Source organism: Fukomys damarensis, unplaced genomic scaffold (genome assembly GCF_012274545.1).
Source record: "Fukomys damarensis isolate Sample0158 unplaced genomic scaffold, DMR_v1.0_HiC HiC_scaffold_36, whole genome shotgun sequence".
In the NCBI taxonomy this organism is placed as follows: domain Eukaryota; kingdom Metazoa; phylum Chordata; class Mammalia; order Rodentia; family Bathyergidae; genus Fukomys; species Fukomys damarensis.
The window spans coordinates 45,981,913-45,996,493 of record NW_022900948.1 but is presented as its reverse complement, the minus strand read 5'-3'; the positions used below and the strand labels follow the sequence as shown (position 1 = coordinate 45,996,493).

Sequence of the window (14,581 nt, the reverse complement as noted above, 5' to 3'; positions counted from 1 at the left end):
GAAGGGGAAACTGAGGCCTGGGACGGCGAAGTGGGCTTCCCGTGGGTAAGGTCAGTCAGCCTTGCGTCTGGGCAACTGGGTGCAGAGCCGTGCCGTGGTCGGGCTGCCCTGGTGCAGGAGGCGGGGCCTGCACAGCTGTGAGTGGCTCTGCACCTGTCCCAGAGCAGAGGGGTGGACAGAGGGACCACACCTGCTGTGTCACCCGCCCCGCAGCAGGGCCAGAGCACCCCGTGGACAAACCGGTCAACACTTCACAAGAGCAGACAAGGAAACGGGCATGGAGGGGTCAAGCAACTTGCAGAGGCCACACAGCAGGTGACCCCAGGGGCAGGAAGGGCTTCGGCCTGCAGTCCCCATGGCTAGGACTCTCACGCCGGGGCCGCCACAACCCAGAGCCAGGCTGTCCCTGTCCCCCAGGCTGTTGCCCTGTGATTCCTCTTCCAGTTCCGTCAGACCCTTGGGAGGGGAAGTAAATAAAATAAATAAGCACACACTGTAAATACTGTACCGGGCACTCACAGGGACAGGCACTGCACTTCACTAACAGCCCTGCCAGAACCCACAAGGCCCTGCTCTTCTCGCTTTACTGGGGAACACAAGATCCCCGCAGATCGAGGCCAAGGACAGCCCGGGCTGATGCGCTCTGATGCGTTTCCGAGGCCGCCTGTGCCCAAGCAGATTCAGCACGGCCGCGGCCTGGCACGCTCCCTCCTGACGCCAGCTGTGGCCCCATCCAAGCTGGGTGGCAGGGTCTGGCTGTGCCTCAGCTCGAACCCCCTTCTGTCTCCCAAGGATCCCGGAATCTGGTGCCCAGGAAGCGCCATCCTCCCTGTCGGAGCAGCCTTTAGTCTCGAGCGGAGGGCAGGGCGGCCGGCCAGCAGGACACGGCAGGGGCAGGGGACCCCTCCCCATCCCCACTGCAGCAGAACCCCCAGCTTTTCCCCTTGGGACGGAAGCAGGGACTCATGCATGTGCACACACACGTGCGTGCACACACATATGCGTGAGCAGCAGGGCTCTGAGTCAGCGGCCAGGCCCTGCTGCTGATTTGCCCAGCAACCTTGAGGCAGCCGTCTCTCCGGGCCCAGGACCTCTTCAGTTGGAAGAAGAATGCCTTGGGCTGGGATTTAGCTCAGTGGTTCCAGGGCCTGCCTTGCAAGCACAAGGGCCCAAGTTCGATCCCCGGTACCCACCCAGGAAGAAGGGGAGGAGGGGCTGGATCGGATCTCAGATTTTTTCCACTGCCTAATTCAATTCTCCTAAGTGCCCAACACGCTGTTCGGGACACAGAAGGCGCCCAGTGTCTGTGGAGGAAGGGAGGAGTGGGGGGCCAGCATCGGGGCAGAGCAACTGCACCGCGCCGGGTCCCCTGGGGCCAGAACGATGCTCCCTCTCCCTCCGCAGTAACAGCTGGGCTCACACCCTGACCCCATGCTGTGCAGGCCTGGCCAGGTGACCGCGCAGTGCTGCTCCACATGACATGTGGCCACCACACACACCGGAGATGAGTTCTGCTACTGCTGTTGTCCTTGGTCAGCAAGTGACAGAAGAGGGTGGGGTGGCGCTATGGGGCTTCCCGGGACCCCGGGACAGCGGCCGTCATCTGCTCTGTCCCGCCAGTACCAAAGCAAGCCAGAGTGGCCTGGTCCTTGGCTCCCTGGTGTGCCCACAGAGGGGACACACCCACTGGCCTCTGAATCTGCTTTCCCACCGAGACCCCTAGCTTTCTACCTGTCAGATTTAGCAAATAAAAATGCAGGATGGCTGGGCATGGTGGCATATACCTCTAATTCCCAAAACCTGGGAGGCTGAGGCAGGAGGATCACCACAAATTCAAGGCCAGCCTGGACCACCTAGCAAGACCTTGTTTCAGAAACAAAACAAACACCGGATGCTGGCCAGGCGTGGTGACGCAGGCTTATGGTCACAGCTCCTCAGGAGGATCAACTGAGCTTAGGAGTCAAGGTCAGCTGGGGTGAACCTGGTGAGACTCCTCTCAAAAATAGGGACACAGATGCTGGGGATTTAGCTCAGTGGTACCGCCTTCTGCCTCCAAAGCACAAGGTCCCAAGTTGGATCCCCAGTACCAAAAAAAAAAGAGCACAGGATGTCAGGTTGCATGTGAATTCTAGATAAACAACGAGTAACTTTGCTAGTTTAAGGTGCCCAATGCTGTGCTTGGCATATACACTCATCCCGAAAGTCACGGGTGCACAGGGCATCCTGCCCTTCATCTGCCCCTCCAGCCCCGCTTCCCGGGTGGCAGAGAGCGGCCCACGGCCCACCCCTGCCCCGTCGCTGGCTGGCACGGGGCTCTCGCTCACCTGCTGGAAGCTGGCGCCACTGCCTGGCTGCCGACCCGCGCTGCAGCTGCCTGCCCAGCTGAGCGGTTTCTTCTCTGGAGCCGGTTCTTCCCTAACGAGCCCAGAGATGCCGACAGCTTCAGGAAGGGCCGGGCTCTCCTCCAGGGAAGGCGTGTCCCCACGGGGGGCGACAGCCACACGGAGGACAGCAGGGACGCCAGCCCGTGCCAGGCCGGAGTGTGCCCTGCCCTGTGGGGAGGGCGGGCAGTGCCCGGGAGCTGCCGGCAGGGGCACCATCTGGACCTGGACCTGGCACCAGTGAGCCACAGGAGTCGTGAGCCGGCCCTTCCCTCCCTGGCGACCAGAGGAGTGGGGTGTCTGGAGAGGCTCCCAGACTGCAGGGCGCCCAATGTGGGTCAGCGCAGGCCACGCCAGGGACAGACAGCAGGAGCAGGGAGCAAGAGCCCCAGCGTGGGCTCCCCTACGGTGATGCCCACGGGGCTTCGAGCACTCGGCTGCCTCTCCAAACTGGGGTGTGCAGGTGGGGCTGGGAGACCTCGGAGTCCTGGTGACTGATCTCTCCATCCTCTCCCCGCTCCTCCAAAGCCCCGGCCCTGTGTTGCTGGACTTGTGTGCTTTGGACACTGTGAGGGGGCAAATTGGAAGGAAAAGTCCATTTGGAAGAAAAAATCCAAGCCCATGCTGGACACTCAGTGTCGGCTCTGTGGGGTGAGGGAAGGGGCCTCTGCCAAGGGCTGCTCTCTGGAGGGGCGTCTGCACCCTCAAGGGCTGGGGTGTCACAGGAGGGTTCCCGGGCTCCCCTGTCAGCCGGCCGCTGGCCATGGCCCCGATGGGCCGCACAGCTGGGCTTGGCTAAGAGCTGCCCTGCGTGTTCCCTTCCACACAAGCCCTGCCATGCGCCAGCCTGAGCCGGCTGTGATGGGCGCACGGCCTGGGCCCTTAGCCCTTCTCTGGTGGGCGGAGGGAGGCATGGCCTTGGTGGGGAAGGTGGCATGGAGATTGGCAGTGGTCAGAGCCAGAGACGGGCAGGAGACAGCCACAGAGGCCCAGCAGACCCAGGGCTGACAGGAGACAGACAGACCGATGGGACTTATCTGGGGCCATGGTGAGGGGAAGGATGTCCGGCTGCCTAGCAGGGTAGGAGGGCAGGTCCTAAAGAACAGAGGACTCTGGATGTCCAGTCACAAGGCCACCCGTGGAGATGGAGCCTTGGAGAGGCAGATGGCACAAAGATGCAGGCGCCTGGCTAGCTTCGCAGGGTGGCTTGGACAAATGCAGGCCGCTGTCCTCCCGGAACACAGCCCTGCCGGCAATTGAGTTCATTGGCTAAATCAAATTTGTGCTTCTGCGCAAGCTGCTCTCACGCGCATTAAGTCCTTTCTCGTACATCACCTCTCCCGTGGGCTGACAAATCCTATTACCCACCACGGAGCCGGACACGGCCTCCGGGAGCAGGGGGAGAAAGCCGGGGAGCGGGGCCTCGAGTGTATGACCTGGGGGTGACCTGGGGGGCTTGCGTCTGCCCTGTGGGGCGTCCCGGCACGGAGAGGAGAGCAGGCAAGTCCGGGCCGAGCTCCGGGACTCGGGGATGACAGGAAGGAAGGAAGTAGGCGTGTGACAGGTAAGAGTATTCACGTGAGTGCGGTCTGCTGTGAATGGATGGGCGGGTGGGTGCGTGAATGAATGAATTCCTCCGACCTACTGGGTTGGGAGCCGGTGCCACAGTGCCAGCCAGCCCTCTCAGGGTGCAGCCGTGCACGGTAACCGTGCCCACCGGGCAAGACTGCTGTGACCTCGGGGGCCACACAGTGATGGGAAGGACGTCCGAACGGATCCCTGGCCTTCACTGGATGGCCCAGAGGCGGTAGGGGACACAGGTTCAGGGTGGCCGAACCCCAGGACTCAGCCTGGCTGCAGAGGGGCAGGGAGGACAAGAGCGTGGGCCCGGCTCCAGGCGGAGCCCCAACTCGAGGGCCTCGGAAGCCTCACAGGGGGCGCTGGGGCTGCGTGGGAAGAGCTGGGTGGGCGGGAGAGGTGGCAGGAGGCCAGAGGGGCCGGTCCTCTTCCGCATGGTGTCCTGAGGCCCCAGCCTGTCTGGCAGGGTCCATCTGAGGCTCAGTCGAGGGTGCGGGGTAGAGAGGGTCCCAGAGCGGGGTGTGTCCCCCGCACAGTGGAAATGGGCCCCAGGAAGCAAGTGCCACGGGGGAGGCTCAAAACGGGGCCCCTGTCACCACGCCACCAGCTGCTCTGCCCAGGCTGCCGCCAACAAGGCCCAGACTCTGCGGCCAGAGACCCAGGGCTCCAGCTCAGCCCTCAGCAGCCAGGTGGCATCGGCCACGACGGGATAAAGCCCAGGCCCGCGGCGGGGGCAGGGCGGACACGGCCTGGCCCTACAGCATCCTCAGCCACAGGGCCGGGCCACACGGAGTCCTCGGGCTCTGTCTGCTCTCTCACCCATGCCTCCCCGCCCCGTCTCAGGCCAGTTCCACCCCGTGACACATCCCCCGGCTTCGTCCCGGCCATTTGTGGTTATCTGGTTTGTTCACCCTAACACTTTCCCTGAGAGTGTCAGCCCTGAGGCCACGGGGTCCAGCACACTCTGTGGGCCCCATTAGGACGTGGAAGTTACGGCTGGATGCTGAAGTCCTACAGCTATTGTGGCTGTGTGTTGGGAGCGGTCATGGCAGATGGGATTGAGTTCAAGGTCATGCCAGGGCACCCTAAACCCAACCCGAGTGTCACCCACCGAAGAAGGGGTGCGCTGAGTTCCCACGCAGAGAGAGGTCAGGCAGAAGACAAGGCTGAGGGTGGGCCCCGCACTGAGACAAGGGCACCAACGACAACGTTCCTCACACTTCCCAGGCCTTGGCCAATCCCAACACCCTTCCTGTCCGCTTCCGCCACTAGCGCTCTCAGCAGATGGACCTTAGGTACGCTCCGCTCTTTGTTTTTCTTGTTTTGCAGACAGGTTCTCACTGCGTAGCCCAGGCAGGCCTCAAGCAGCAACCCTCCTGCCTCAGCCTCCCATACGCTGGGTTACAGGTGTGCGCCACCATGCCTGGCCCACATCACTCTTTGATGGAAGCAGTAGTTCAGGAGGCTTGAAGTTGCCTTTCCAGGGCCTCCCAGGGGTTTGAGGACCACAGGGCCCCTGGAGAACAAAGCAGAGTCTCCCGCTCCTCCCCCTGGACCACACACACAAACCTGACACCACTTCCGGGAGCCTGCAGCCCCTGCTCCTCCTGAGCCACGGGCCAGGCTCCCGTGACCTGGTGCTCCTTCAGCACCACAGGACAGCGGTGCTGATCTGCTGATCGCAACCCAGGGCTCTGCAGGCCGGGTCTCCACAGGGAGGGGCCTGGCTCCTGGTAGGGAGGTGGGAAGGATCTCGGCCGGACTAGGACACTCACCCAGGGTCGTGCTGGACCACGATTTTCACCTGAGAGTCTGCACGGAGCCATCCATATACCACCCACTTTAACAATGGCGAAATCCACAAAATATAAACATTACCACCCCACCACGGTGAGGTACACTTGGGAGCCCTGGCTCTTGTGCAGTGGGAACCCCACCCCCCGGGAGTCACAGGGCCCCCACTGCAGGGGGGCACCCAGGGAAGGGGCAGGGTGGGGAGCGCAGTCAGGGACCGAGACAGGTGCCCGTGTCCCGCCCAACCCCTGCCAAGCTTCTCTGGCCTCTGCTGTTTCTATTCTGGGTCTGCTCGGCCCCTCCTCAGTCACCAGCAATCAATAGGGACCAGCATCCACGAGGAGGAAGCCAGGGCCCAAAGACAGCAGCCAACCCCACAGGGTCCGAGGAGCCGGAAGTTAGGCCAGCAGGTCTCTTTCCTCTCCTGGTGGGGGAGGGCGGGGCTGGGATGCCCAGCCCAGGGCACATGAGGCTGAGCACCTGGAGTTCCCTCTGGTCACCCACACGTCCCATCGTTACTGTCACCTGGTGCACGGGCTACTCCACATCAGCCCCCGCAAGTGCCACCCTGCCCAGCTTGAATGCTTCCAGGGACAGGGAACTCACTCCCTATTTTCCATTCCCGGCTGGCAAGGTCCCTGTGGGCTGCTTGGGCAGGGGCTGATAAGGCTGTGTCTCCTCACTCCTCAATCCCTGACTTCACCCTAGAGCCTCTGAGCTCAGTTAGAAGCCAGCTCCGCACCTGAGCTCACCCGTGTAGCAGGAGAAACATCCCTGAGCCCTTGACTTCTGGCAATGGGCTGGGGACAGGAAGGGTGGCTGGAAGTGCTGCGGCTGGGCTCCCTGGTGCCACCGGCGCTGACCTCCTCGTCCTGCAGCTCTGTCCCCTCACCTTGTCCCCTGCTCTGTGTGAGTCGCCATCCCTTTCTGGCCTCCCCCTGCCTGCTGGGTCCCCCTTCCAGCTGAACAGTGCTCCCTGTGGCAGAGCAGGGAGCTGCCACTGACTCAGAGGCTCGGGGTTTCTGGGGTACCAGCAGACTGCCCGGCACAGAAGCCACTCAGCAGGTGAGGGCAGTAGGAGGTGGACACCTGTGGCTTTGGTTCCCGGCTGCCATTTCGTCCGTCCGTGCGCTTTCCCTTCGGACGGCACTCTGAGAGTGGCATCACCTGAGGGGCCCCGCCCCCTGCCACTGGGCGCTGCCCCTCTGGGCCTCCTGGGTCCGGTCACGCTGGATGCCCAAGGAACTGAGGAGGAGCAAGTGGGAGCAGCGGACAGCCCTTTGCCGAACCTCCGAACCAGGCCTAATTAATGTACAGCCCAGCTGCCAACCAGCTGCCGAGGAGCCCTTACTCTGAACTGAGTCCCCCCATACCAACCCCTGTGCCACAGAGGCAGGTTGGCAGGCTGTGCCAGCTTCCCGGTGGGGAGCACATGCCACCGTGCAGGGAGATGTGGGCTCTGGGCAGCCCAGTCCTGCTGTCACAGACAGAAAACCAAGGCCCGGAGAGGGGCGGGAGGGAGGAGGCCCGAACCCCATGACCAGAGGCGACTGTCGTCCTGCTGGGCCTTAAACTGTCACCATCCCAGCCTGGACCCCGCACCCCGCCCAGACATCAGAGCCCTTCGTAAGCCGCTGCTGAACAAGCAGCAGGAAGGAGACAAGCTCCCCTCCCGTGGCAGCCTGGGGTGGTCAGAACACAGGCTGCACCCCTGGGAAGATCTGGGGGCCCCTCAGATACCAGGTGACCCACAGCACCCCTGACTTCCGGGTGCTGTGCCCCTCAGAGGGTTCGAGATCACGGCGGTGTGCACCCACACTGCTCCACTTGCCAGCCTGGAACCCGACACCCCTTCCTGATCCTCGCCTGGCCTCTGTGCCCCGGAATCCACACCCGCTGTCGGAGTGGAGCGAGACACAACACACAGGGAAAGCCAGAGCCCCCCCTGGCCTGCCCACCCCCTGGGGCTGCCAGCTGCCAGCCAACCTCGAGTAAGCAGGCGGCTCCCAGCGCCCCCACCCCGCCCAGTGCTTCTGCCGAGCTGAGCTGTGCATGCTTCCTCCCAAAGCCTGTGCACGACGTGGAAAGGAAGTGATACACACAGGCATGTCGTGCAGCTTACAAAGCTGCAAGCTGGTCTTTCCACTTGTCAGGACTCACACACTTGGGCAGAGCTCAAGCCCGCTGCGGAGACATGCCCAGGGCCAGGCTCCTGCTGCAGCCACGCTCCCGCCCCAATTACACTGCGACTCCCAGCGCTCTGCCCCTCCCTCAGCCTGCACCAGCCCTCTCGGCCGTGGTTTTGCCCCGTGCGGATTTTAGTCAGCACTTTTCACACCGCACACCGTTCTGAGCACCTCGATAGCCAGCTCCTCAGACCCCGGCCACACGTGAGCACCCTCACTGGACAGACGGGCGGGGGACGCGGCCCCCGCCCCGGACACCAGCGTGGCGCCCACCGCGTGGACACACGATCCTGGACGGTGCAGGACCAGGGAGTCACCCACAGCTCACGCAGGGAGAAGGCAGGGCCTCCCCGAGAACCCACTTCCGGCAGCTCCTGGTCCCCACCCTGGGCACCATCCTATTTCTGTCTTACGCTGCAGCCTTTCGTTGCATGAAAGCGGCACCGTGAGCGCTCGGCTTGGCCGGCTCTGTCCTGCAGAATCCTGAGCCCAAGGCGATCCTCGGGGTCCCCGGACGCACGGCCCCGGCCCTGCCCTGCCCCTGGTCCTGTGAGGAGAGGACGTTCATCACCCACACGAGCTCCATCGTCAGTGTCTCTCCGATGTCGCCCAACGCGGCAGCCCCAGGACCAGGAAACGCCCAGTAGCAAGGCGACGCTGCCGACACACCCGGCTCAAGCAGCACCCCGGGGAGACGGCGACGGCCCAGGCCCCGCCGGCCCACGACCTTACCTGCCCACCACCTCGATGTTGGAGATGGCGTAGAAGTACTTGTACAGGTTCTCGCGCTGCACGTAGGTGCCGCCCAGCGCGGGCCGCAGCAGCCGCAGGCGCAGGTCGGTGAGCGTGAAGAAGTCCCTGAGGCCCTTGGCGCTCTCCAGCCGCGCGTACAGGCTGTCCATGTTGCGCAGGTCCGGCCCGGCGAAGATGGCGAAGCGGTCCCGCACCTCAAAGCGCACGAGCTTCTCCTTCTTGGAGCCGGCCCAGCGCGAGTAGTCCTCGGTGCACAGCACGCGGTGGGCGCTGGACGGCGACATGTCGCGGGCGCGGCGCGCGGCCATGCCGAAGGCCTCGGTGCAGTCCTCGGCGTAGAACTGGTAGGGCTGCCACGTGCGCCCGTGGTCCAGCGACTTCTCCAGCACCATGGCCGTGGGCCGGCCGTACTCGAAGGTCATCACCACGTCTCCGGTCAGCTCCACACTCTTGTTCCACGACAGCGTGATGTTGGCCTCCAGCGGGCTGGGGTAGCGGCTCCAGGTCACGCTCTGCCAGTAGGTGGCCAGGCCCTCGTCCTCGCGGTCGAACATGAGCCGCGGCGGGTGCGCCAGGTCGGGGTCCGAGGCGTCGCACTCGTTGCTGCACAGGTAGGGGTTCTCCTGTAGGGGAGGGAGGCAAGGGTGGGCGCCGGCTGCGTGGGCACCGGCACCGTGCAGCCCTGCGCACCGCAGTCCCAGCGGGGAGCCCCAGGGGCTGGAGCCGCCTGCATCAGCGCCTCAATTATCTGCAGAGCTGAGACTCCTCTAGGTAAGAAAGCCTATTAATTAGAAATAAAAATCACAACCAAACAGAGGTAGTGCCCACCGGGCCCAGGCGCTTCCCAGCCCTTTGATGAATATTTCAGGGGTCTGGCTTGTTCAGAGACAAAATGGCTTGGATCTGACTTAAAAACCTTTTACCTCCAATGAGCCGCGCGTCCCCTCCGGGGAGGGGGGCCCAGCTGCCACCCCGCGGGCACCTGCAGGCCACACTGTGGCCCGCCTCCGGCCGTGGCTTTGATCCTCCGGGGAGCAGGACAGGCTCCCACAATGCCCGGGCCCCTCGGCGGGCCCACAAAGCCCTCCTCGACCAAAATAGCTCTGTCCTCGCTGCCCCACCGTGCCCTTGTCCCCCACCCGGCCTGGCCCTGCTGGCTACTGGGCTGGAAGACCTTGGGGTGCAAGGAGCTTCCCATCCCACCCGTCCATGAGCGGATGGGGAAACTGAGGCTGACCCAGGCCTTCCGGGGAATAGGCACTGCTTCTAGGACAAACCTGTTCCTCCTCCCTCCTCCTCCTCTTTTCCACCTCTGTCTCCCCCGCTTCTTTCCTCAGTATCTGCCCACTAGTTATTATAGTTACCACCATCACCATGTTATTGATTGCCTATTAACAATGTGTTACTTATACACCACGGAGAGAAGGATAAACTTGGGTCATCTGTAGGAAAACGGACACTCCTTGAGACCATAATGTTAAGGGAAACACATCAGATGCACAAGTTTAAATATCGAGCAGTTTCTCTCTCAAAGAGCAAAATAAAAAACAGGTACTAGGAAACAGTGAGATTGATCTTTCGCAAATGGGAAAGGGACCAAGAGAGGCAGGCGGGAGGGGCAGGGGGTGTGCATGGGGTGGAGGTGTGTTCTGAGTGCAGTCGCTGTGTCTCACCCCTTCCCTGTCCCTTTCCATCCCAGCCTCCTGGTGGTCCCTGGAGTGTGGGGATACAGGGCCCCTCCGAGCCCGTCCGTCCCGGGGACACCAGGCAGCGCTGTGCAGAGTGTTCCACCCTAACCCGCAGGGCCCGCTGCCCGCCCAGGCCCTGGGAAACAGGTGGTCACAGACTAAAGAGTGAGCCTGGGTATTCACTGCCCGCGCCCGCCTTCCTCCCACTGGGGTCTCGGCAGCCACGGGCCATTCAGGAGCACGGTGTGCCACCCTCTGCTGTTCCCCACCTTCGCTGGGGACAGTGGGAGGCTGTGGCTGTCCGCTCACCCAGCTCCAGGCCACAGGAGCTGCAGGCACAAAGGAGGGTCGACACACGTGTGTCATTGGGCGCACACGGGTGCTTCTGGCTCGGTGCCACAGCCTACCCATGACACCTTCAGGAGCAACAATCGCTTTGTTCCCATTGCATGAATAGCATGAAAATATTGACTAAAAGCCTTAGAAATTTCTCCAGAAAAATGCAGAAGTCCACTTCCCACACACATGTCCCTGGCTGGGACCCTGTGTGAGTTAGAGTCTGAATGCCCTGAGATCCATCTCAGCTCTCTTGGGGTGGGGAGGCTTTTCTGAGCCTCTGTTTTCTCACCCAATGTCCTGTGAGACAGAAGGTTCGGAATGCCTAGAAAATGTCCCTCCCCAGCGATAGGGACTCTGTGTGCCTGTGTGTGTGTGTGTGTGTGTGTGTGTGTGTGTGTGTGTGTGTGACTAGGGACTAAACCCAGGGCTTTTACATCTAGCTACATCCTTAGCCCTTTTTAATTTTCTATTTTGAGACAGGGTCTGGCGGCTTCTTACACTGCCCACACTGGACTTGAACTCGCAATCCTCCTGCTTCAGCCTCCCCGAGTGCTGGGATGACAAGCGTGCACCAGTTTGTAGCAATTTTTGTTTTTTTAAAGCAGCAGCTTCACACCTTTGAGCTCAGAAGGGAGGGCGATACAGGTCTGGCTGGGAAGAGCACACTCAGGGTACCGTTCACTGAGTGCCATCCTCGTGCCAGGGCTGGGCTGGGCACCAGTGTCCAATCCTGGCCACCAATCCAGGCAGTAGGTGTCTTTGTTCTGTGCCCCTTGCAGATGGGGAGCTGGGCATACAACGTCCCTTGTCACTACCCCAGACGCCATGGGATCCAGCCTGGGGGTCTCAGGACTGAGCCCATCTGGCTCTGGGGACACTCAGAGGCAACTCCCCTGAAAGGTGCCTGGACCAAGGGCATCAGAGAAGGGGGCATGGACAGTGCCCTATGGGACACAGGCAAGTGAAGTCCTAGGGGAGACCGCTGTACTCCACACCTTGGAAACCACTGTGACCTCACCATTGTCCCCCGTTACGTTCTGAGCTGAGGGAACCAGAGGCCCTGTATAAACACCTTAGACCCAGCAGCGGCTGTGGGGCTGGGGGTCACTGTACCCCAGCAAGGCCAGCTGTGGGAGCCGCTGCTCCCTGACCCGGAGACTTCTCACAGGACAGGTCTCGGACCCAGACTCGGCCTCTCTCTCGGTCACTCCCTGTGATCTGGGTGGCTGTGGTGACTGAGAGAGTGTGGCAGGGCCCCTGGGCTTCTTTGCCTGACACCAGGGATAGGACCCGCCTCAGCAGCTCCCAGTGTGGGCAAGCCTTTCAACCTCTGCAAGCCTGATGGGGTTCAGGATACGCTGCCCCAATATTTTAAGCTGCAGGAAATTGAGAAATCCACAGGAGCAGGAAGGTCCCTCTCTCACCTTCCGTGACTTTCCCGGACCTGCTCCGACCTTCCCTGACCTTCCCTGCCTGTCTCCCCAGGGCAGGACGTAGGCTCTCACTCCACTAGGCCTCGCTCAGCTGGAGGAAAAGAACTTGCTCATCTCCGACATGTGGGACAGAAATCTGGACACCAGGCCTTGCTAAGTGACCTCTGTATTACCGTCTGCTCAGCCGGTCCCTCCTCTCCTCCCTGCTTTCCGGTACTTCACACTGAGCTACCTGCCTGTCCTGCTCCCCAACATTTTTTTTGGTGCTGGGTATCAAACTCAAGACCTCGCCCTTGTGAGGCAGCACAACTGAGCTAAATCCCTGTCTCCCCCCAACATTTTCTTTTAAGGCAGAATCTCACTAACTCAGTGAGCTGCCCAGCCTGGGCTTAAACTTGCAATTCTCCTGCCTCAGCCTCCCAGAGTGCTGGGATTACAGGCATGCACCAAGCCCTGCTTCAGACTTATTTAATCCATTAGTACATCTGCAAGACTACACACGTGCCCACCAAACCTAGCAGAAACACACACAGATGAGCCTCTGTCCTTGGGTCCATATTCTCTAGAGTCTCTCACGTCAGCGAAACTGCTGCTCAAGTCACCTGTGTGCTTTCGACTTGCCAATCTCTCATCCAGCTTCAGCCGTGAACAAGGGACAGGCAAGGAAAAGATATTTGGTCTTGGCTTCTCAATCAGAGGGTAAACTCCCTGCAGTAGCACTTCTGCCCCGACTGCAGCCCAGCCCCTGCACTCCTCGGGGACATGGGACATCTTTGTGGGATGGATGAGGGTCCCTGGAGGTCAGCAACCCTGGCCCTAGGTCCTGCATGGCCAGCACCTGTGTACGGACTGCTCAGGGTGCTGGGAGGACATTCCAGCCACCGCCAGGCCCTGTGGCTTCAGCAGTCAGAGCCAGATGCTCATAGCATCCTGGGGTTTGGAATCTTAGTGGTGCACACCTCTCATTCCAGCACTCTGGGAGGCTGAGGCAGGAGGATTGCCAAGTTTGAACCTGGTCTGGACACTTTAGCAACTGAATGAGATGCTGTCTCAAAATTAAAAATGAAAAAAAGAGTCGGCAATATAGCTCAGTGCAAAGGCCTTGGGTTCAGTCTCCAGTCCTGCAAACAAAAGGAAGCCTTTTGTTTACATTTTGCCAATGAGGAGAGGCTGACCAACCTCCCAAGGTCACACTGCTTGCAGTGTGACAGGAAGCAGTCCCAGCTTCAACACAAGTGGGGGAGACGGAACCGTTCACCCTGGGTGAGGATGCAGCCACCCTGGCCCCTGCCACTCTCCCCAGACACAGGGGAGGCAGATGTCGCCCTGCCACCCAGACGTGTGGGCATGCCCGGAACAGCTGAGCAGCGGAGAGAGTATTTGAACATGTCCACCACGCTGGCTGTCAACCTCCCCAGGAAGCTGGAGGCAGCTGCGGTCCCGGTGGGAAAGGGCTCGTGCTGGAGAGCCGGGAGAAGCAGGGGGGCAGCAACAGCTCTGGTTCTCACAAAGTTTGGGACTCAGGGCGCAGCCACAGTGGGGAGGAAGTGGACGGGCACAGAGCGACACCCTCTCCCACCTGGAGAGGCCTCCGGGACAGCACAGAAGGGAACTACGAGCACCCGGCCCACAAAGCCATGGGATTAGGACTCGAGCGCCTGCCTTTGCCTCAGTTTCCCTCTTGAAATGACCGAGCAGGAGTGGGCCAAGCGGCTCCAAGCGGCTCTGACCAGACATCCTAAGGTCTTCAGTTCTGGTGTAACTGCACCCTCCAGGCTGCTGGGAGAAAGGAGGAAACACACCCTCCTCTGCCTGGAGGGAGAGAGCCCTGGGACCCGGGGAATTCTCCCTAACAAATTATTTCCTATTTATTGGTAAGAAAAGTTGCAGCAGGGATAAATTATTAACACAGCGGAAACAGCTTCTGTTCGGTGCGGCCCCACCGGCCTCTCTCTCTGCTTCTGTGGTTTCATTGATCCCTGTCCGCTCGCTCTCTCTGCTCTGCCCTCTCCCCTTCCCTCGGGCTCCCCTGGAGTCGGTCGTGACCTGCACTGTGCCTGCTGCCCCGGAGCTTCCTTGCTCCCCCAAACCGTTTCCCTCACAGCCCTGGTCAGTTCCGGGGCCAGGGAAGCTCAACTTGCCCGCTCTGCCCCGCCGCGGCGAGGTCCCCCCGGAGCCTCCGGAGCCCGTCCCGACTCAGCGTCCTTCATCTTGGTCAGCGGTGGCCCTCGTGCCACCTCCATTCTGTTCCACAGCCCCACGGGGAAGAAGAGGACACTGAGGACTTCCGTTGGTGCCGCAGTCCCCAGGGCCATGGCCGGGGTGGCATTGAAGGGACATTTCCACACGGAGAGAGGCCCCAGCCTGGGCAGTGAGGACAGGACGCCCCGCGGCCAGGGCCTAGCAGCTCCGCCTTCGGGGTCTCCCGG

At 61.6% G+C, this 14,581-nt stretch overlaps 1 protein-coding gene across 4 annotated transcripts in view; it reads right to left on the bottom strand.

Annotated features, from left to right (window-relative positions):
• Positions 1-14,581, bottom strand: part of Ntng2 (netrin G2) — a 46,994-nt gene that overhangs the window by 15,649 nt on the left and 16,764 nt on the right. For all 4 annotated transcript variants that reach the window (XM_033759080.1, XM_033759081.1, XM_033759082.1 and 1 more), the window contains exon 4: positions 8,672-9,315. In XM_033759080.1, coding sequence (XP_033614971.1) covers positions 8,672-9,315 — 644 coding nt within the window. The remainder of the gene's footprint in view (positions 1-8,671; positions 9,316-14,581) is intronic.